Below are 22,977 nucleotides of genomic sequence, written 5' to 3'. Positions count from 1 at the left end.
CCCTATCTCTGATCTTCAATCTGTCTCTGTCTGCTGGAGCATTCCCTGCTCTGACAAACATGCTTAAGTCTACCCCATCTTAAAAGATGTTCGCATCGCTGATAGCATCCTGCTTATCATTTCTTATAGTACAATAGTGTTTCATTATAATCTCATCCCACAGTTTGTTCAACCATTCCCCAATTGATGGGCATCTCCCCAATTTCGAATTTATCTCTTTTTGGATATCAACCTAGTAGTGGTATTATTAGGTCAAAGAGTGTACATGGTTTTATAGCCCTTTGACCATAGCTCCAAACTGCTCTACAGAATGTTTGGGGGCAGCTAGGTGGCGCAGTGGATGGAGCACCAGCCCTGGATTCAGGAGTACCTGAGTTCAGATCCGGCCTCAGACACTTAAACACTTACTAGCTGTGTGACCCTGGGCAAGTCACTTAGCCCCAATTGCCTCACTAAAAAAAAAAAAAAAAAAAAAAAAAAACAGAATGTTTGAATCAGTTTACAACGTTACCAAGAGTATATTAATGCCTCCTTTTCCCTATATCCCCTAAAACATTTGTCATTTTCCTCTGCTATCCTATTATTCAATCCACTAGGTATGAGGTAGTACCCAGAATTGTTTTGACCTGAATCTCTCTGATTGATAGTGAGTCAGAGCATTTTTTTTTTCAAATGGCTATAGGTTGCTTTGATTATTTCACCTGAAAACTTCATGTCTTTTGATCACCTATAGATTGGGGAATGATAGCCAGACTCTTAAAAAAACTGTCTACACAGGTTGTCTTCACTTCCTCCTTTCCTTTTCAACCTTTTGCAGTCTGGCTTCCAAACTCATCACTCCATCAAAACTGCTCTCTTTAAAGTCATAAGTGGGCTCTTAATTTACAAACCCAATGGCTTTTTCTTGTGTTTCATCCCTCCTAACTTATTAGCAGAATTTGACATCGTTGATTACCTTCTCCTCTTGGATAGTCTCTCTGAGTTTTCACAACACTGCTCTCAGTAGTTCTCTTCCTTCTTCTCTAGCTGCTCCTTCCCAGTCTGCTTTACTCTATCATTATCCAGGTCTCACCTTCTAACTGGGTCTTATGATCTCATCAGCTCTCTTGGAGTCAATTATCATCTCTGTTGTCATTTCCCCTACTTGGAACATACTCCCTTCTCACTTTATTATTGAATTTTTCACTTCAAGATGCAGCTCAAACTACCTCCTAGACAATCTTTCCTGATCCCCAACACTTAACTGCCGGTTCTCTTTCTCCTCCGAATACAATGTATTTATTTTGCATTATTATATACATATCAGTCAACCAATAAACATTTATATTTATTTAAAAATTTATATTTAGTCTTTAATATACTTTTATTTGTACATGATATCTTTCCTGAGAGAATATAAGCTCCTTTAGAACTGGGATTGTTTCATTTTTTTGTCTTTGTATTCCAGTGCCTGGCATATAGTTGGCAATTACTATATGCTTGTTGATTAATATTTTTTTAAATGCCCAATCTATATTCTCTTTCCTGACTTTAGTCCCATATCACCAAATGCTTATCAAACATTTCCAGATTGACATCCCATAAGAGTCTTGAACTCAATATTTCCAAAATAAAATTCATCTTTTCCTTCAATACCTCCCTTAAAAAAATTAACATTATCTGTTTCTTATCCCTCCCAATTAGAAAAAGAAAAACAAAAGTCTTATAACAAATATGCATGGTAAAGTAAAACAAATTTCTGAATTAGCCATGCCTCAAAATATATATCTCATTCTGCATATTGAATTCATCAGGAAGTGGGTAGTATGTTTCATCATTTATCCTCTGGAGTTACGGTTGATCATCACAATGATCAGAGTTCCTTTAACTTGCATTTCACTAATTATCAGTGATTTGGAACTTTTATCCATATGAAAAAATGGCTATTGATAGCTTGGACTTCTTCCTTTGAAAACTGCCTATTCATATCCTTTGACTATTTATCAGGGGGATTGCTATTCTTCTTTTTTTTTTTTTTTTTTTGGCCAATAAGGATTAAGTGACTTGCCCAGGGTCACACAGCTAGTAAGTGCCAACTGTCTGAGCCCAGATTTGAACTCAGGTCCTCCTGAATCCAGGGCCAGTGCTTTATCCGCTGTGCCACCTAGCTGCCCCCAGAATTGCTATTATTCTTATAAATTTGAATCAGTCCTTTATATATCTTGTAAATGAAACCTTTATCAGAGTAACTTGCTGCCAAAATTTTTTTCCCAATGAGCTTTTTCCCATCTAATTTTAGCTTCATTGGTATTGTTTATTCCCCCTCTTTTAAATATCATACTATACAATTGAACTTATCTATTTTATTTTCTATGATCCTCTCTATACCCTGTTTTGTCATGAACTCTCTTATCTGAAGGAAAAATCTTTCCTTATTCTCATTTATTTAAGATGTGACATTTTATATCTAAGTCAAATATACATTTGGAGCAAATCTTGGCATGTAGTATGAGGTTTTGGTCTAAACCTAATTTCTGTCGTACTTATTTCCAGCTCTCTCAGAAGTTTTTCTCAAATAATGAATCATTTCCCCAGAAACAGAGGTCTCTTAAAACCCACCCTTCTCCCTAACTTTCCTCTCTGTTGAGGTCACCAGAATTCTTTCAGTCACCCAGGTTTGCAACCTTGGAGTCATTCTTGGCTCTTCACTCTTCCTCTTCCCAGCCTCCCCACCCTCCACCCTCATATCAGTTGCCAGATCTTGACAATTCTACTTCCACAATTTTTCTCAAATTCAGTCCTCTTCTCTCCACTTATGTCATCACCAATAGTTCAGGTCCTTATCACCTGTTACCTGGACTATGGTAATGACTTCCTAATTGGCCATCTCCCTGCCTGAAATCTCTCCATTTTCCAGTTTGTTCTCTATACAATAAATAGAGTGATATTCCTAAAGCACAGATCTGACCATGTCATCCCCTGTTCAAAAAGCTGCAGTGGCTCCCTATTGTATCCAAGTTAAAATATAAACATCTCTCTTAAGCATTTAAAGGGTTTCACAATTTGTTTTTAACTTTCCCTTCCAGGCTCATCCTCTTGTATACTGTAGTTTATCCAAATTGGCCTACTTCCTGCTCCTTTACATTCCATTCCCTCTCCTGTCACCATGTGGAGTGCTTTTCCTCCTCACTTCTGTCTCTTAGAAACTCTGCCTTCCTTCAGAAGCTCAGCTCAAGGGTTGTCTTCTTCATGAGGCCTTTCCTGATTCTCCTCAGCTGTTAGTAGCATCCCATCACTAAAATTATTTTGCATACATTTTGTATTTATTTTAATGTGTGTGTATCATTTCCTCTCCACAGAACATAAGCTTCTTGAGGGCAGAGACTTTAATTTTTGTCTTTATTCAGTTACTGGCACATAGGGTACTTAATGTTTGTTTATTGATTGATAGGCTAAAAAAAAGTCCTTCATTCCATTCATCATATCTCTGGTTAGTATCTTTTAAGTGATTGAAACTAAGCTTTGGGACTTGAATGCTTGAGTTTAATCTTAACTTCTAACTTACTGTTTTTGTGCCCTCATTCCAAATCTATTTTGCAATGAGACATCATGCATTGTTTTTTTTTTAAAAGATGCCATTTGTTTTTTTTTGTTTGTTTTTTTGTTTTGTTTTTTTACAGGGCAATGGGGGTTAAGTGACTTGCCCAGGGTCACACAGCTAGTAAGTGTCAAGTGTCTGAGGCCGGATTTGAACTCAGGTACTCCTGAATCCAGGGCCGGTGCTTAATCTACTGCGCCACCTAGCCGCCCCCATTTGTTTTTATATCATAGAAACATCTGACCATATCCTTGTCTACCAAGTCAGCCTTCTCTTATAATAAAGAAATAACAGTTAAGCAAAAGCTAGTAAACGCTAACTGAATCTGAAAGTGCCTCATGCCTTTTCTAGCCCATTCAGTGAATCCATCTCTTAGTTGACAAATATTTAATGAGTTCTTTCCATGTTCAAAGCACTGTCTAGGGGCTGTGGGGAATAAACAAAAGTAAAAAAATATATAATCCCTTCCATATGAGGCCTTATACTAGAGTTGATGATATCATATACACATACAAAATTAATTATACAAGGAACTACATACAGAGAATGTGCTTTAGGATATAAGAGAGACTATAAGAATAAAAAATTCACATATAATGCTTAGTGGTGGTAGCTATATAACTTTTCATAAGGAATAGTAGTCGTGACTTAAAATAATTTTCAGAGAAGAAATCTTTTTTATCTTATTTTAAAAATTCATCATGTGGACCAATTAAAACTGATTTGTTGCCTTTCTGGTTTTTTCTAAGTTTAATTCAGTTTTTTAGTAAAATGAAGAAGTGGATAGACATGTCAAACCTGCCACAGGAATTTCGTGAGCGCATAGAAAGGCTGGAGAGAAACTTTGAGGTGTCGACTGTGATTTTCAAGAAATTTGAGCCAATTTTTTTGGACATATTTAGAAATCCATATGAGGAGCCACCAAAATTTCCACGTAGTAGAAAACAGAGGTAAGACTCTTATTAAATGAAATAATATATGTACAGCACTTTACAAACATTAAAATATATTTTATTAGCTATTATTATTACTATAACTTTTTTTTTTGTTTTTTTTTTTTTTGTTTTTTTGTTTTTAGTGAGGCAGTTGGGGTTAAGTGACTTGCCCAGGGTCACACATCTAGTAAGTGTTAAGTGTCTGAGGCCGGATTTGAACTCAGGTACTCCTGACTCCAGGGCCGGTGCTCTATCCACTGCGCCATCTAGCTGCCCCTATTACTATAACTTTTTTAAAAAGTTTTATTTTTGCCTTTAATTTTTATACCATCTAGTTTTTCTGTTAGTCTGCAGACAATGTTCTGTATTTTTATATTTTGTTTACTTGCATTATATTAGATCAAGATGATACACCATAGGTGTTACTCCTTATCTGTCTGTTTATCCCCATTGAACCCTTCCTTGTGACATGGGAAAACATTTAAGCAAGGCCTATGGATTCAGTAGTCATAGCTAATATATTTAATATCTATAATTATAATAAATTTCATATCCATAATTCCCTCCTCTTTACTGAGGAGATAATTATCTTTCTTCATCAGTTCTCCCTAGACTGAGATTGTTCATTTCAACTCATTAGAGTTTGACTACTTTTTAGTTTTTATTATTTACATTTCTGTAACAATTGTGTATTTTTTCTTTTAGTTCTATTTTCTTCAATATCATTTCACATGTCTTCTCATGTTTCTCTGAATTGTTCATTTTTATCATTTCCCAAAGCTCAGTAATATGTTATATTCATGTACCTTGATTTGTTTAGCTATTCTTCAACCAGTAGGCACCCATTTTGTTCCTGTTTTTTTTCTACCACAAAGAATGCTGTTATGAATTTAGTATTACATATAAGGACCTTTATTTTTTGTCATTGACCACTTCATTGAGGTATGTGCCCAACGGTCAAAGCACATAAGCACTTTAGTGATTTTTCACTTACAATTTCAAAATCATTTCCAAAATGACAATTGATTCAGAGTCCAACCAACAATTAGTGGGTCTAATGTGTCAGGAATTATCTGCAAGTTATCTGCACAGAAGTTAAATATAATCATTAATATATTATTACTTGTTACTGAAACGTCTCTATATTTTGTCTATATTTTTCTTTCCTTTCTCTTTCTTTTTTTTTTTTTTAAAGTTAATCAGGCATCACATGACTTTCCCAGGGTCACACAGCTAGTAAGTGCCTCAGGTCAGATTTGAGATCAGGTCCTCATGACTTCAGAAACAGTGCACTATCCTCTATGCCATCTAGCTGCCTACTTTCTGTATTTTTTAAAAATCCTAAAAGTATTTTATTTTTTTCCAGTTACATGTAAAGATAGTTTTCAACATTTGTTTTTATAAGATTTTGAGTTCCAAATTTTTCTCCCTCCCTCCCTTTCTTCCCCTCTCCCCAGAAAAGAATCTGATGTAGGTAATGTATACGCAATCTCATTAAACATATGTTAGTTATGTTGTGAAAGAAGAATCAGAACAAAAGGGAAAAACCTCAAAAAATAAATCCACAAAAAAAAGTAGAAACAGTATGGTTCAATCTGCATTCAGATTCTACAATTCTTTTTTTCTGGATGTGGAGAGTATTTTCTATCACGAGTTCTTTGGAATTGTCTTGGATCATTGCACTGCTAAGAAGAGCTAAGTCTATCACAGTTGATCATTGCACAATGTTGCTGTTACCATGTACAATGTTCTGGTTCTATTCACTTCACTCAGCCTCTCCTTTCTGTATTTTTCAAAGGGAGTGGGAGAGTTTATCTCTTAGTTTAAGAAATCTTATGGTACTTGCTAATTGGAAATGTTATTAAATTTGAATCAGTACATGGACCACAAATAATTAACTCCATGTTTTGGAGAAATGGGAAGTAAGGTGAATGGAATTTGTGTCTCATTGGATTTTAATATTTTCTCATTTTATTTACGGATAAACTTTAAAAACTTTGGTTTGGTTTTTATTCTGGAAAGCTAGTGAGAGTAGTGAAATTTAATATAACTTTTTTTTCCCTTTCTAGACGAGTTCCTTGCACTGTTAAAGATCTCTTTAACTTCTGTTGGACACTCTTTGTCTATACCAAAGGTAAACTGGTGTTTTAGTCATTGATATATTTATTTCGTGAACTTGGTCATATTTGACATGATAGGTTTGTGGTCTTTGTGTTTTTTGTAAAGGTAACTTTCGTATGATTGGAGATGATTTAGTAAACTCTTATCATTTACTTCTGTGCTGCTTGGATCTAACTTTCACAAATGCCATTATGTGCCCAAATAGAAGAGATTTGCTGAATCTGTCATTCAAAGGTAAGACCTTATTTATTTGTAAAAGTAAATTATTTCTAACCACTTAAAAATGCATTTTTAAAATGTAACCATGTTCTCTCTCTCTCTCTCCCTCTCTCTTTTCCTCCTCCTGTTCCTTTTCCCCTACGCTACATTAGGTTTACCACCTGATTTCCATACTTCTGACTTTAGAGGCTCTGAAGAACCGCCATGTATCATTGCCACACTCTGTGAGCTGCATGATGGACTTCTAGTAGAAGCAAAAGGGATAAAGGAGCATTATTTTAAGCCATACATTTCAAAACTATTTGATAGAAAGGTACGGTGCCTGCTATCAGATAAATCATATCTGAAGTGGTTATCAAACACATAGAAAAGTAATTTTCAGTAAATTCTATTTCCACCACTAAACCTTTTTATCTCAGTTATGGTCACAGTTCTCTCACTAACTGGAGAACCCTTGGCAAATTACTTCAAATTCTTTACCTAAGATTTTCATCTGTAAAATGAGAAGGTTAGGTTAGATGATTTCTAAGCTCCCTTCCAGCTTTAGTATTCTATGGTAAAGACTTGCCTCTTGCTTAAACTTCTGTATATAGTAGTTTTATTTTCTCAGATATCCACATTATGGACTAAAAACATGCCCCTCAAAATTCCTGCTGACTTTTCCATATATATTTAATTATAATTTTTTAACAAGAAACAGCATAGTGCAATGAATATAGGGTCTGCCTTGGAATCAGGAAGGACTGGGTTCATATTCTGGTTTTGACCCATATTAGCTGTGTGACCATAGGCAGATCTCTTAATTTCTCAGTGTCCCAGGAAATTCTCTGACATTATAAATTATAAATGAGTTGCTGAGCTTCAGTATTAGAAGATATTTCTACAACAGCAACTCCCCTACATGAATGAAATTAGAGTTCAGGACTCTACCACCATACCCCTACTGGAAAATATATTTTATCCAATTTTATAAAGAAACTACTTGGTATTTTGATTGCCCTTGAGTATATACCCAGTTGGTGTCCAAAGTAACATCCAAATCCAGGTATTCTGACTTTGAGGTGAGTTTTCTCCTATAGCCACACTACTCCAATTAATCATTGACACTTCTACATGTCTGACTCAGATTCGAGCTAAGCAAGCAAATCTGTAATTCCTGGGGCCAGTACTGATGCATCTCTGAGTTAGAGGTGGGACTCCAGTGTATCCTAAGTTACCCAGTACTTCAGTATTTCATTTACATTATAAATAATCTTCATTGGTCTGCAGAAAATGTTCTGTATTTCTCTATTTTGTTTCCTTGCATTATATTAGATCAAGGTCATGTACTATTTCTTTAGTCTATCTAAAAACTGTAATTTATTTCACACCCCCCCGAAATTGGTGTCTATTCAGTTTTACAACAAAAAACATATTTAAACATGCAGTTCATCTCCCTTTCTGATCCTTAGGATTCTCTACATTAATATATTGATACATACTTGCACATATACTATCCTCCTTCCATGGATGTGGTATTTTTTATTTGACTCACAAAACAAATTTAAAAAATATAGCCACTCAGTTCTGATTTTTTCACATTACATTACTCCATTTTGCACATCTCTTATTTCCACATAGTATTTGTTACATTGCATGGATAGTCACCTTCATGTTCTCCCTGACTCCAATCCCATTCATCCATTCCTTAACAGCCATTAAACATTTAGACTATTTCCAGTTTTTCCACTTCCAAATAATACAGCTTTAAACAAATAGTTTTTTTTCTTTCAGGGGGATATTCCCAATATTAGTATCACTGGGTCACAGATTGTGGCCAAATTTGCAATTCCTGCTGAGAACTACCAATTTGCTTTTCAGAAAGAATATCACCATTTTGGGGGTGGGGGGTGGGGGGGGCAGTGAGGGTTAAGTGACTTGCCCAGGGTCACACAGCTAGTAAGTGTCAAGTGTGTGAAGCTGGATTTGAACTCAGGTCCTTCTGAATCCAGGGCCAGTGCTTTTGTTCACTGAGCCACATGGCTGCCCCCCATTGGGTTTTTATAATTTGTATTGGTTTTCCCAAAATTAATGGACATGATGTAGTATAATATAATCAATCACAAGAAGCTTTGGAGAATATATAGCCCAGTCCTTACCTGGACAGAACACCTTCTCAGTAGCATCCCCAGTTGTGACTATCAAGCCTGAGGCTTTAAGACCTTCAACACTGGGAAACTCACTACCCCCCCCCCCCAGGATAGTCTATTCTACTACTGGAAAGCTATTTGTTGAGAAATTTTTCTTTATATCAAATTTAAATCTGCCTCTATACAACTTCAATCTATGTTTCCTGATCCCTTTGGGACTACAAAGAACAATCTTCCCAACCCACTGTCCTTCATACATTTGAATAGTAATCATATGTATCTTTAACTTGTAATTGTTGGTGATTTTATGTTCAAATATTCACTATATTGGATTTATGTCTTGTGAATTGTCAGTACATATCTTTTGGCTATTTGCTCATTAGGAACTTATAAATTCAATGACATGTCCAAGATGAAAATGTTTTTCAATGTTGCCCTGCTTAGTTTTATGCTATATGTGTTTCGTTTTTATATAGTCAAGCCTCTAACTTTATTTCATGTAATCTGTTCTATTACTAAGAATTTGTCTTCCACACTTAGAACAAGTATGCTTGTTTACTTCTCAACTTATTTCACATTTTTAAGTTTTTATAGCCAGGTTTAAGAATTTTCTAAATATCTTTCCACAGATTTTAAAAGGAGAATGCCTCTTGGATATTTCCAGTTTTGCAGATAACAGGTATGTACTATTTATATCAGAATAGCTCCAAAAAATTTGAATTTTCCTCTCATTTAGAGGCAAGAAATGAATGGTCATTAAACTTGGCCTTAAATATTGACCCAATGACTTCAGTTTGGATGCAGAAAGATATCTCATCATTCCTAAGTATGGAATAAAATAGTAACTTGGTTTGTAAAAAAAAGTACACAGAAGCAATCATTGTCTCTAACTGATACCTTTTAGTTCTCCATAACTAGGTTTATTTTCCTTGATATTTACAAGTTAGTGTATATTTTCTGTACTCTTGTATTTCAACGTAGTGAGGATTTCCTAGTAGATGGTGAGGATAATAAAGAAATATGGGAGCTCCAAATATTAGTAAATATAGATAGAGTCAATAAAATTTCAATCAGGACAGTAAAAGTTTTCTTGGACTTTTTTATTCTGTCTTTGAGGTTGGGTAAATCCATTTTTTAAAGTAAATGTTTATCTGTTAACTTAAAATACTGTCTCTTTTCAGCAAAGCAGTGAATAAGGAATATGAAGAATATGTTCTTACAGTTGGTGATTTTGATGAAAGAGTCTTCTTGGGAGCAGATGCAGAAGAGGAAATTGGAAGTCCTCAGAAGTTTACAGGTGACAACCCTGCAGGAAAATTTATTGCCAGAGTCCACGTGGAATGTAACCTTCAGCAGCATTTTGCAAAGGTACATAACCTATTCAGGTTTCAGTGTAACCCTATGTCATTCTACTACCAGAACACAAGCATCTTTTTGTAATTAAATCTTGAATTTCCAATATTAGCCTATATTCTCATAAAGCTGTTGGTCAAAGGGAATTAAAAGGAGAACTTTTTAGACTTTCTGCTTTCTTTCTTTTCTTTTTTTTTTTTTTTTGGTGAGGCAGTTGGGGTTAAGTGACTTGCCCAGGGTCACACAGCTAGTAAGTGTTAAGTGTCTGAGGCCAGATTTGAACTCAGGTCCTCCTGACTCCAGGGCCAGTGCTCTATCCACTGCGCCACCTAGCTGCCCCATTTCTGCCTTATTTCTTGATGTACACATCAACACTGGTTTAAAGATTCATTTTCGACAAGGTATGTCTCATTCATAATCTTGAAATTATTTAAGATTCCTTGAAAAATATAATTAACATATATTATTATATATTATATATAATCAACACATATATAATATAATTATATAATTAATGTTAAGCTCTCTGATAATAAGTATCAGGCATAAAACCAGGAGGTCTGTATTCAACAAAGGTGGAGATTTCCTAAGGATGGTGAAGTGCACTGGGTGCTTCTCTTTGCTGATAACATTTTTTTGGGGGGGTGAGGCAATTGGGGTTAAGTGACTTGACCAGGGTCACACAGCCAGTAAGTGTCAAGTGTCTGAGGCTGGATTTGAACTCAGGTCCTCCTGAATCCAGGGCCAGTACTCTATCCACTGTGCCACCTAGCTGCCCCACTGATGCCATTTTGCTGGATACATCTTGTCCTGGAATATTGCAGAGCCTCCTGGAAAACATCAATAACCACAAAAGACTTTGACCTAACAATCTACCTGTGCAAGACCAAGTGGATTAAACAATTGTTGTCCAGATTATGACATGGAGTTAGATGGGCTATCTCTTCCATCGGTGTCCATCTATCTTATAATGGCTCAAATAGGACAAATAGACAGGGAACTGGGCCCAGAATTCAATAGAAGAACGACCTCTATTGCCTTTGAGAAATTTTAAAATTCCTTTAATGTCCCCACCTTCTCCCAGGACAAAAGAGCACATTTTAAAAATGCCAGCATTTTTGTGTGCTGCAAGTCATGGAATGTGATAGCTTTGAGAATGCAGGGAAAGCTGCATGATGGGTGGGAGTAGATTGCAGCTCATAACACATAAAGAGCAATGGAAAAGAGCTAGTGTAAAGGACAGCATTAGAGAAATATACACTTAAAGAAGAAGATGGGCCAGTCATGAGGTGAGAGAAGGGATAACTAGGGGCAGCATGTGTTCCACAAGTATCTTTGGGATGCCAGGAGGATATCAGGAAGGACCTTCAGCACATTGGGTAGACCATTTATGGCAAATGTATGGAAGGAGATGGATGGGAGTCACCTAGGATAGGTAGGCATGGAGAGTTTGTGATCTGTGGCATTGGAGGGAAAATCCATGTTCATGCAATTACAGATCCTTTGGATTATATTTGCTGTTTACTATTTCTGGCTATATTTTCTTATTTTCTCTTAATGTTTAGTTGGGATAGAAATTCAACAAGCATTTGTTCAGTACTTATTTTTCTAGACCCTGGCTCAGAAAATTCACAGATAAAAGTGAAATAGAAAAACAAACAAACAAAAAAACAGTTGCATGACATTTAAAGGCCTCTACCATTTGGCCTGAACTTACCTTTCTAGGCTAATTATACACGATTCTCTTGCAATCATCATTTTCACTACCTGTGTAAATATCCCTAATTGATGTCCCTTAATATAACATTCTACAGGGGGCAGCAGGTAGCACAGTGGATAGAGTACTGGCCCTGGATTCAGGAGAACCTGAGTTCAAATCCAGCCTCAGACACTTCACACTAGCTGTGTGACCCTGGGCAAGTCACTTAACCCCCAATGCCCCCCCCCCAAAATTCTACTTCCCATGTGACTTTACCTATTCATTTATCTTTTCATTTATTTAAAAGACTAGGTCTCCCTAACTCACCAAGGCTAGAAAGGCAGTGGCTATTTACAGGCACAGTTCCAATGGGGATCTGGTCACCCACAAGAACTTTGACCTAATTCATTTCTATCCCTGGACAGTTTGCTCCTCCTTAGGCAAGGGTTGGGGTCTACCAGCTGCTCCAAACAACAAATTAATGCCAAATTTAGTTTGGATACCCAATCAGCTTAGCCCACTGTGGATCAGAATTCCCAGACTCAAATGATCCCCCAACCTCAGCTTTTTGGTATCTGGGATTACTGGTATGCCTACCACACTTGGTTCTGTGATTTTGCATAGGCCATTTTTTCCTTATACCCAGAATGCTTCCATCCTTACCTCCTTAGCTCAAATGGTACCTCCTACAATAGGCTTTCCTGATTCCAACGGTGTTAGTGCTAATCCTTGAAAATCCTGTGCTTTTGTTTGTTTGTTTTTCTGTGAGGCAATTGGGGTTAAGTGACTCGCCCAAGGTCACACAGCTAGTAAGTGTCAAGTGTCTGAGGCTGGATTTGAACTCAGGTACTCCTTACTCTAGGGATAGTGCTCTATCCACTGTGCCACCTAGCTGCCCCAGCCTTTAAATGTCAAACAGAAGAGTTTTATTTATCCTGAAAGTCCTTGAAGTTTGTTGAGCAGGAGTGTGACATAATCAGACCTGTACTTTAGGAATATCACTTTGGCACCAGAGTGGAGGATGGGTTGGAGTAGGGAAAAGGTAAGGAAACACTGAGGAGACTGTTATAGTGAACCAGGTGAGAGGTGAGGCCTAAACTGAGATGGTAGCCATGTAAATGGAGAGAAGGGTACAGAGACAATCTTATTAATTAGCTTCGCTTTGCCTGTGACATTTCTAGACTCTGACCTCCTGCCTCTGAAACAGACTCCTTCAGCTTTATCTCAGCCTGTGTAACTTTACTCTTAGTTTTTATCACAGCCATGGGTAAAATTCTTTCATCCCTTCACTTGCTTCATAGAGGTATTTGTTCAATGCACAGGACCTAGTTTGGTAGCTGGGAAATCTGGGAATCTTCTAGGTTTTAACATCATATAACCTTGAGGGATTCAATCTCATTTTGCTTCATTTTCCTTATTTGTAAATTGAGGTAACTTGTTGTCTAGGAAAGAACACTGGATTTCCAGGCAGAAAGCCTGGGCTCCAAGTTCCCCTGTACTACTTCCCACCTCGGTGATTTCAGAGATAACTCCCATCCTCTCTCTGGGTCACTGCTTTTTCAACTGTAAAATGAGGAGGTTGATTTGATTATTTGTAGCATCTATCCAACTCTAAAATATACAGTACCATGAGAATCAATATAGGTCTTAACCATTTAGTGGGACTTTTGTAAGGATTAGATGAAATACATAAAATGCTTTGAAAACAAAAAGTAATATTCAGTTATAAGGTGAAGAAATGCTTAACATTTTGCAGGTAGATAGCAGGATAGGAAAAAAATGCCCTACTCTGCAAGGGAACATGATTTCAGTGAAGGTGTGCATATGAACTTCTTTTAAAATAACAAATACTTTGAGGAAGGAAGCATAATTTCTGAATCTTAGAGGTTTCTCTCCCTCCTGACAGAAAAGATCATTTGCCCCTTCTACTCCACTGACTGGACGTCGGTATCTACGAGAAAAGGAAGCTGCTACTACTCCTGTAGCTTCAGCAACCCAAAGTGTGAGCCGATTACAGAACATTGTAGCTGGACTGAAAAATGCACCAAGCGAGCAACTTGTGAATATTTTTGAGTAAGCATACAACTACTAACTCCTGGGTTTTTCTTTTAAGTAAGTTTCGTGTACTTCTCATAGCCCTTGAGGCAGAGCTTTTGTATTTGAAGTAGTTTTCTTCCTGTCTAGTAAGTCTAATTGTACCTGTTAAGCCTATGTTGTACAAGTTCATAAATTAGAAGAAATTATATACTACCTGTATTTTGGATTTGCACTATGAATCAGTCAACAAGCAGTTACTTCATACTATGTGCTGGGTATCGTGCTAAGCACTGAGAACACAAGAAAGGCAAGAAGAGTTACTACTCTCAAGGAACTCCCATGCTAATAAGGCAGACAACATGCCAATAATTAAGCACATACAAGGCACATACAAAGTAGATGGAGAGTCAACTCAGAGAGGAAGGCACTAGCAAGTGGAGTGTGAATGTGGTGAGGACTGGAAAAGACTCCTGTAGGAGGTATGATTGGAGCTGAGTCTTGACGGAAGCCAGGGTAACTATTCCAGGCGTGGCAGTTAGGCAATGCAAAGTCCCAAGATAGAGTGATCATTGAGAGATGAGCTGGTGAGCATGGTTGTCCTGTACTTCTTTGCAAGTGTCCATGCCCTTTAGGGTACCCGAAGAGTAATAAGGTGTAAGAAGACTGGAAATGTAGGAAAGAGCCAGATTGTGAAAAGCTTTAAATGCCCAACAGAGGACTTTATATTTGAACCTAGAGGTAATAGGGATCACTGGAGCTCATTGACCACAGGGAAACATGGTTATCCCTTTTGCATTAGGAAAAATCACTGTGGAGGATAGTTTAGAATGGGGAGAGACTTGAGGTAGGGAGATAGCCAGAAAGCTCTTGCAGTTGTCTAGGCAATTGGAGATCAGGGCCTGAGCTAAGTTAATGACATTGTAAATGATGTGAAGGTAGAAGCAACAAGATTTGGCAATGGATTGGATTTATGGGAATAACAGTAAATAATTGAAGGATGACACTGAAGTTAAAAGTCCTGGGGGCAGCTAGGTGGCGCAGTGGATAAAGCACTGGCCTTGGATTCAGGAGGACCTGAGTTCAAATCCAGCCTCGGACACTTGACACTTGCTAGCTGTGTGACCCTGGGCAAGTCACTTGACCCTCATTGCCCTACAAAAAAAAAACCCCAAAACAAATAAAAGTCCTGGTGACTGAGAGGATGGTGATACTCTTGACATTAGTAAGTAAGTTTAGAAACAGTTTTAGATGAAAGATGAGTTCCTTTTTGAGCATGCTGAATTTGAGATGCCCATGTCCAGAAGACAGTTGATATGATATGACTGGAGCTCCTGAAAGAAATTAGGCCTGACTGTATGGATATGGGAATCATATGTGTAGAGATGATATTGAACCTGAGTTGTTGCGATCACCAAGTGAGATAATATAAAATGAAAAAAACAAGTGGGTCCAAGGCAGAGCCTTGGGGAACACCTATGATTAGTAAGTATAATCTGGTTGAAGATCCCACAAAAGAGACTAACAAAAAGCATTATTAGTCAAACAGTTTGAAGGAATACCAAATGAGAGTAGTCACAAAAGGCAAGAGAGAAAACTATCCAATAGAAGAAGATGATCAGCAGTCTCAGACGCTTCAAAAAGGTCAAGGAGGTTGATGAGAAGAGGCCATTCATTGCATTTGGCAATTAAGAAATCATTGGAGAGTATTTTCAGCTGAATAAAGAAGTCAGATTGTTAATATAATTATATATTATATATGATATATATAATTAGATGAAAATACATAATTTGTAAGGATTATATAAAAATAACATAAAATATCAGTTCTTTTGACAATTACACTCTACTCACTATTACACATCGTTTTCTTTTTAAAGTAGGTCATAATTTAGGTTAATAGTGTAAAGATGCGGGGCAGCTAGGTGGCACAGTGGATAGAGCACCGGCCCTGGAGTCAGGAGTACCTGAGTTCAAATCCGGCCTCAGACACTTAACACTTACTAGCTGTGTGACTCTGGGCAAGTCACTTAACCCCAATTGCCTCACTAAAAAAAAAAAAGAGAAAAAAAAGAAAATAATGTAAAGATGCTAGAATTCTAGCTATACTGTCTAAAATATATATATATATATATATATATATATATATTTTTTTTTTTTTTTGCGGTGGCAATGAGGGTTAAGTGACTTGCCCAGGGTCACACAGCTAGTGTCAAGTGTCTGAGGCCAGATTTGAACTCAGGTCCTCCTGAATCCAGGGCCGGTGCTTTATCCAGTGTACCACCTAGCTACCCCTACTGTCTAAAATCTAATGAGTGGTCACCAATAAATTAGAAGCTTTAGCAAGAGTTTAGACTTTTTAAGCATTTATTAATTTGGTGAAGAGAGAGAGAAAGAGGCCTGGATTCAGCTATCTATCTCAAGGAGGCATCATCTTCAGCTCCTCTCCTCCCTGAGATCCTTGCAAAAGAGAGCGAGAGAACAAGCCTCACCCCTTCTTCGTCCCATAAACCTCCTGTGAAACTGGGAACATCCCATCCACATGCACACACAGCTCCAAGCTAATTGGCTGGTAGCTTTGATAGACAGTACCCACGAGTAAAGGTCACTTCCTGACACCAAGGAACTGACCTCCCAAGCCACATGGCTTGGCCTCAGATGCCTTCTCCTCCTTTCCTACAGTAACTCTTCAGCAGGTGATGTCACTCCAGTTACAATAGTTTTAAACCTCTGAAGAAAACTATTTTATAATTATACACCTTCTAAATCAGTAAAGAAAGGTGAAGTGGTAGTTTTGCCCCTTTCCCTCCAAATAGGAGATTGTTTTAAAAAATCACTTGAAAAGGAAATGTATTTCATAAAGATTTCTAAAGGATATACTTATCTCATAGGGGTTTTGATGGGGAAAAAACCCTTTACAAATTATAAAGTACTATACAAATGTGATTTGTTGTAATTATTATGTAAAATATTTCATAGTATATATCTTCATATTGATATAAGAAAACTAAAAATAAAAGCAATGATCATTGGAATAACTGGGGAAATAAGATTATACTTATCACCATTCATTAGTGCTCTCGTTCCTCTAATTAGCAGGTAAAAGTCATTGGTAAAAACAGAAGCAACTAAGTAGAAGCTATCTTAAGTTAGAAGGACCAAATCAAGCTGGATTTAGGTTTCAGAGAAGGATAGACCTAGGATTTACATTTATTGTCAGACCTTTCTGTGAATTGAAAAAATAAAAGTTGCCAAAGGAAGTGGATTTTATTCATAGAAATTCCCATCTTAGGTCTAGGCGGAATGTCATTGATTATTCAGGTACAGAATAATCACTGGTCTAGTGTCTTTTCTGTGTCTCCTGTTCTGCCCAGTGCAATAATCTGTTCTTTGGTCACAACTTCATGTGAAATTTTCTGTTGTGTTAAGACAGATTTTAGGATAATGACAAAATGCTCCAGAGGAAGACTATGACATTCCTTTATAGCTGCAAAAGTATTATGAAATCCTCCAGAGAAAGAGGAACTACAACTTTGTTGGTCAGACCAAATCTGGAGTATTGTGTGCTGGTTTGAGCACCTCATTTTAAGAACAAGCTGAAGAGCATCTAGAGAAGGCAACCAGGATGGTGAAGGACCTTAAGATTCAGCCAATCTGAAAATTAGTTAAAAGAATGGGATGTATAACCTAAAGTGTAGAAGACTTAGGATAGGATAGCCATCATCGAATATTTGAAGAGCTTTCCCATGGAGGAAGGATTAGACTTGTTTTAGGTGGCCCCAAAGGCCACAACCAGAAGCAGTGGACAGACATTATAGAGATAGATTGAGGCTTGGTCTATGAAAATATTCTTCCAAACAGAGTTATGTAAAAGTAGGATGGGCTACCTAAGAAGGCAGTGAATACCCGTCACTGGTGTTCTTCAAACAAAGGCATGGTAAACACTTACTGCGGATGTTGAAGAGGGAATGAGTTATACCCAATGACCTCTGAGGTTCTTTCCAATTCCATGAGTCTTTGTGTGATATCTGAGTATCCATATTAATACTGCCTAATAGGATCATAGATCATAGAAATATAGATTCAGAGCTGAAAGGCCTTAAATATCAAGTCTGATTCCCTTATTTTACAAATATTAAGCAAGTAGTGGGCAGCTAGGTAGCTCAGTGGATAGAGTACTGGCCCTGGAGTCAGGAGGACCTGAGTTCAAATCTGGCCTCAGATACTTGACGCTTACTAGCTGTATGACCTTGGGCAAGTCACTTAACCCTCATTGACCAAACAAAAAACAAACCAAAAAAATGCTACAAATATTAAGAAACTTAGGGTCACACAGCTAAAAAGTGTTTGAGGTGGGATTTGAATCCATGTCCTCCTTTTTCCAAAGCCAATGCTTTATCTACTATACCATACTGCCTCATTAGCCTTCTGTCATAACTCTCATATAATGTATGTGTGCCCGTAGTATGATTACATACTATATCAGCTCTGTTTGTGTGTTATGTCAGTTCCAAAACTGAATCCTAAGGACTACATAGTGACTTGATTTAAAGGCTTTATGCCTTTTTTTATTTTAATAATGTGTTTTATTTTATATAACTAACTTTACAACATAGTACAGAACTTAAACCACCAAATGATGTAAGGTCATTTCTTTCACTACTAGATTACTCATATTATGTTTTATAGGTCTTGTGTACGCAATCCTATGGAAAACATCGTGAACATAGTGAAAGGCATAGGAGAAACTTTTTGTCAACACTATACTCAATCAACAGATGAGCAACCAGGATCTCACATAGGTAAGGAATGCAAAGTCATGTAATGTAACACTGCAAATAACCTTGCCCTCACTAAAAGGGACATTATAAACAACTTCTTCTCCTGGGTATTTAGTAACTATTGACTTTTATTTGCATATTTCCTTTTGTTTCTATTGTAGATTTTGCTGTGAACCGACTAAAATTGGCAGAGATCTTATACTATAAAATACTAGAGACCATAATGGTTCAGGAAACACGACGACTTCATGGAATGGACATGTCTGTAAGTAGATTAATGTTTTATTCATTAAGAACACATCTGTTCTCACAGAGAAAGAACTGATAGTATCTGAAAACAGATGGAAACACATTAAAAAATTCTTTAAAAAATTTTCCTCTTTGACAATTCCTTAATCTGAAGTTTTAGGTTCTCTCTCACAACTAGCTACTATGGGCATGTTTTCCATGACTACTCATGTATAACTTATTTTGAATTGCTTGAGTTCTTGTGGGTGGGGGGTGGGAATGGAGGGAGGAAGAGAAGTTGAAACACAAAGTTTTAAAAAATTGATCTTAAAATTTATTTTTACATATATTTTGGAAAATAAAATTCTATTCATATGTCAGAAAAAAAAGAACACATCTGTTCTCTTTGGTTACTCTTGAATTCTTGAAATAGGTAGGTTCATCCCCTGTCCTCCCCACCCCCATCCTCAATTCTCTAGTATCAGTTCTTGAAATAGTTAGGTATTCTCTTTCATACACTAGAAAATTATATAAGTAAGAAGAGTAAGGTCAGACTGACAAGGAAGTAACCACAATTAGTATGTAGAAGAAAATGTTGAGGGCTTTGTGGGTAGAAAGAACCATTAGGGAGAAAATTTCTTTATCCTTTAATTCAAATATATTTTTTTAAGACGGTGACAATTTTATATTACCTAGGAGGGCCATTAGCTAAGTATATGTCACTCTACTTTTATGATAGCTCTATATGATCAAATTCATCCTGATCCCAATGATACTTTTTTTTTTTGGTGAGGCAATTGGGGTTAAGTGACTTGCCTAGGGTCACACAGCTAGTAAGTGTTAAGTGTCTGAGGCCAGATTTAAACTCAGGTCTTCCTGACTCCAGGGCCGGTGCTCTATCCACTGTGTCACTTAGCTGCCCTTCCCAATGACACTTTAAAGAAAGTGAGTTCTAGGATATCTCTTATGATTACTACCATTATCTCTTATGATCACTGTTATTTCCATGTGTCTCACACCAGCTGTAGCAAAAGTGTGGTAACTCGAATTCATCGTGGTGATGGTGATGATGATGGTATGCCTTATATTTTTATTGGGTTTTTCTTTTTCTTTTTTTTTTCCTTTAAAAATTTTTTTTTTTTTGCAGGGCAATGAGAGTTAAGTGACTTGCCTAGGGTCACACACAGCTAGTAAGTGTCAAGTGTCTGAGGCTGGTTTTGAACTCAGGTCCTCCTGAATCCAGGGCCAGTACTTTATCCACTGCGCCACCTAGCTGCCCTGGGGTTTTCTTTTTCTGAATTTTGATGTTTCATTGACATTTGAGATACCTTCATGGAATTAGATTTGATGTTAATCCGATAACTTTTGACCTATTCATGAACTTTCATATTCATTGTTTTAGCACTTCAATATAATTTAGATAGTCTTTATTTTTATTTCTATAAGCTTAAATAATTAATTTCTGTAATTTAAAAAATTTCTATAGGCTTAATTTAAAAAAATTAAAGCATTAATGTGAACTAAACTTTTTTTTTAAGGTTCTTTTGGAACAGGATATATTTCATCGTTCTTTGATGGCTTGCTGTTTGGAAATTGTACTGTTTGCATATAGCTCACCTCGTAGTTTTCCCTGGATCATTGAAGTTCTTGATCTAAGTCCATTTTACTTTTATAAGGTAAGATGAAAATAATTCTCAATCATGGGATTTCTGGTCATATTGATTTCCAGGAAATATTTCCATTAGTGGTCTAGAAACATAAAGCCCAAGGGGTTCTATGGCTGGCCAGGGCTCCAGAGGTAGTAAGTTTCTGAGCTAGGGTTGGGCCTCTACCTTCTAACTCTAAACCCAGTACTCCTGCCACTAGACTATGGTTGCTTTTCTCATAAATTGATAAGCTCATTGGGGATATACACATACACATATACATACATACATATAAAATTGATCTCTTACCAACATTTTATAGGATATTCAGGAAATTTACATGCATAAAGATCTGGGTTTTTAAAGTGACCTTTTCAACCTTAAAACAAATTGAATCTTATTGTTGTCTTAAGGTTCTTATATAAATGTAATTGCTTGAAATTACCTTAATATGATGCTTGGGATATATGAAGACTTTCTAGAATTATAATTTTGAATGAAAGGCTATAAACCTCACATCTCTCAAGTCCCGTTAGATTAGGAAATTTTATTTATGTATATATATATATATATATATATATGCCTGTCTGTCTATCTATCTATCTAACTATCTGGCTTGCTTTTGGAGGTGGTGAGGTAGGGATTGGGACAAGTAAGAAAAGGGCCAGGTATCAGTGAACTACTCAAAACTATGCTAAAAAAACTTAGTTTGATAATCTTATTTGTAGAATATGATAAAGCATGATATAGCACTATGTTATAGTACTATAAAATATACTTATCAGTATTCTAGAGAATTCTTTTTTTATCTAATGGCATTGGTTAATGAAACTATAATGCCTGAATATGATCTTGCTTGGGGTTTTAGTTACTTTAGACTTATTGGCTTATTGTCAGGAGCATTATTTTTTTAATACTAAAACAGATTTTATTAATTTTTTTGGTAAAATGTAGAAATTGAGGGGGCAGCTAGGTGGCTCAGTGGATAAAGCACTGGCCCTGGATTCAGGAGGACCTGAGTTCAAATCCAGCCTCAGACACTTGACACTTCCTAACTGTATGACCCTGGGCAAGTCATTTAACCCTCGTTGCCCCACCCCCACCCCCCCAAAATTTACAAATTATTACTATATACTCCTTCATTTTCACCATCCAAAAAAGTATTACTGACCAATATCCACACTTAGGTACTACTAGTACATTTTGGTGGGGGGGTGTTAATGACCATTAGTGCTTTTCTCAGCAATGCTATTTTCAAGCTAATAGAATGTGCTTTTAGTTTTCACTCTCCCAAATTAAGCCCATTAAAATAATATAAAATAGTTTTTTATTGATATTTTTTCTGTTTATGAATTGTTGAAAGAGTATAGATTGATTTTTTTCCAGTGAAAATCTAATTTGCTAAGCAGCAATTTTTTCCAGCCCTAGGGGGATAAGTTTAGGTATTGTCTAATTAGATAATTGGGGTGGGGGTTTGTAATATCACTGGCATAGATATTCCATTCATATATTATATGATGCATACCCGTCTGATGATATCCCCTCTGCTCTACCATTTTTTGAATCACTGTTACCAAAAGAAGAAATGTCCAGTCTGAGGAATGACAAATTATATGTCAGGTGACATATATGGGAACAAGTTTTGGTTTAAATACACTGCAGCAGTAATAACTAATTTCATCAAAGATGCAAAACTCCTTTTAAATACTCTATCATTATTTCTGTGAAATAGCTTAGAGGCAGAGTAGTTGGAAGAGCATTTCATTGGGCTAGGAATGATGATATCATGATCCAAAGGAAAAAACAGGGTCTATGGAATCATGGTCTGGGATCATCTCCTACTTCTAGATAACTTTGGACAGGTCACTTAACCTCTCTGGGCCTTAAGTTTACCCATTTGTAAAATGAAGGGGTGGAGAACAACGTATAAAAAGACTACATTTATGTAAATGAGAATAATACTACAAAGCATCTCAACTCTGGTTGGTTATAATACCAGTCTTGGTCTGGCAGAACAGAAGAAGAAATAAACTCTCTTCTCTCTCCTTAGAGAGATGGAAATAGAATATTAGATACACTTTCAGATGCAGTTCTGCTGTCTATTGGTTTTGCTTAACTGTTTTTCTTTGGTACAAGGGCAGCAGTGGAGTGGGGGCGGTGAGGATTTATTTACTGGAGAGGTTATGTCAGGAAATGACTGGTATAAAAAGAAAAAGTAATGTTAAAACTTTAAAAATAAAATGAGAGGGTCTCTT

General features: G+C 36.6%; 1 protein-coding gene across 1 annotated transcript in view; it reads left to right on the top strand.

Moving 5' to 3' along the window:
• Positions 1–22,977, top strand: part of RBL1 (RB transcriptional corepressor like 1) — a 64,193-nt gene that overhangs the window by 13,690 nt on the left and 27,526 nt on the right. Inside the window, exons 3-12 of the mRNA XM_043984333.1 lie at positions 4,327–4,527; positions 6,582–6,646; positions 6,739–6,867; positions 7,005–7,165; positions 9,611–9,660; positions 10,163–10,349; positions 13,940–14,106; positions 18,757–18,869; positions 19,010–19,113; positions 20,615–20,752. Coding sequence (XP_043840268.1) covers positions 4,327–4,527; positions 6,582–6,646; positions 6,739–6,867; positions 7,005–7,165; positions 9,611–9,660; positions 10,163–10,349; positions 13,940–14,106; positions 18,757–18,869; positions 19,010–19,113; positions 20,615–20,752 — 1,315 coding nt within the window. The remainder of the gene's footprint in view (positions 1–4,326; positions 4,528–6,581; positions 6,647–6,738; positions 6,868–7,004; positions 7,166–9,610; positions 9,661–10,162; positions 10,350–13,939; positions 14,107–18,756; positions 18,870–19,009; positions 19,114–20,614; positions 20,753–22,977) is intronic.

The sequence above is a fragment of the Dromiciops gliroides genome, chromosome 2 (assembly GCF_019393635.1).
Source record: "Dromiciops gliroides isolate mDroGli1 chromosome 2, mDroGli1.pri, whole genome shotgun sequence".
NCBI classification, from domain to species: Eukaryota; Metazoa; Chordata; class Mammalia; order Microbiotheria; family Microbiotheriidae; genus Dromiciops; species Dromiciops gliroides.
Note: the sequence above shows the minus strand (reverse complement) of the source record. Positions and strands in the feature narration are given on the sequence as shown.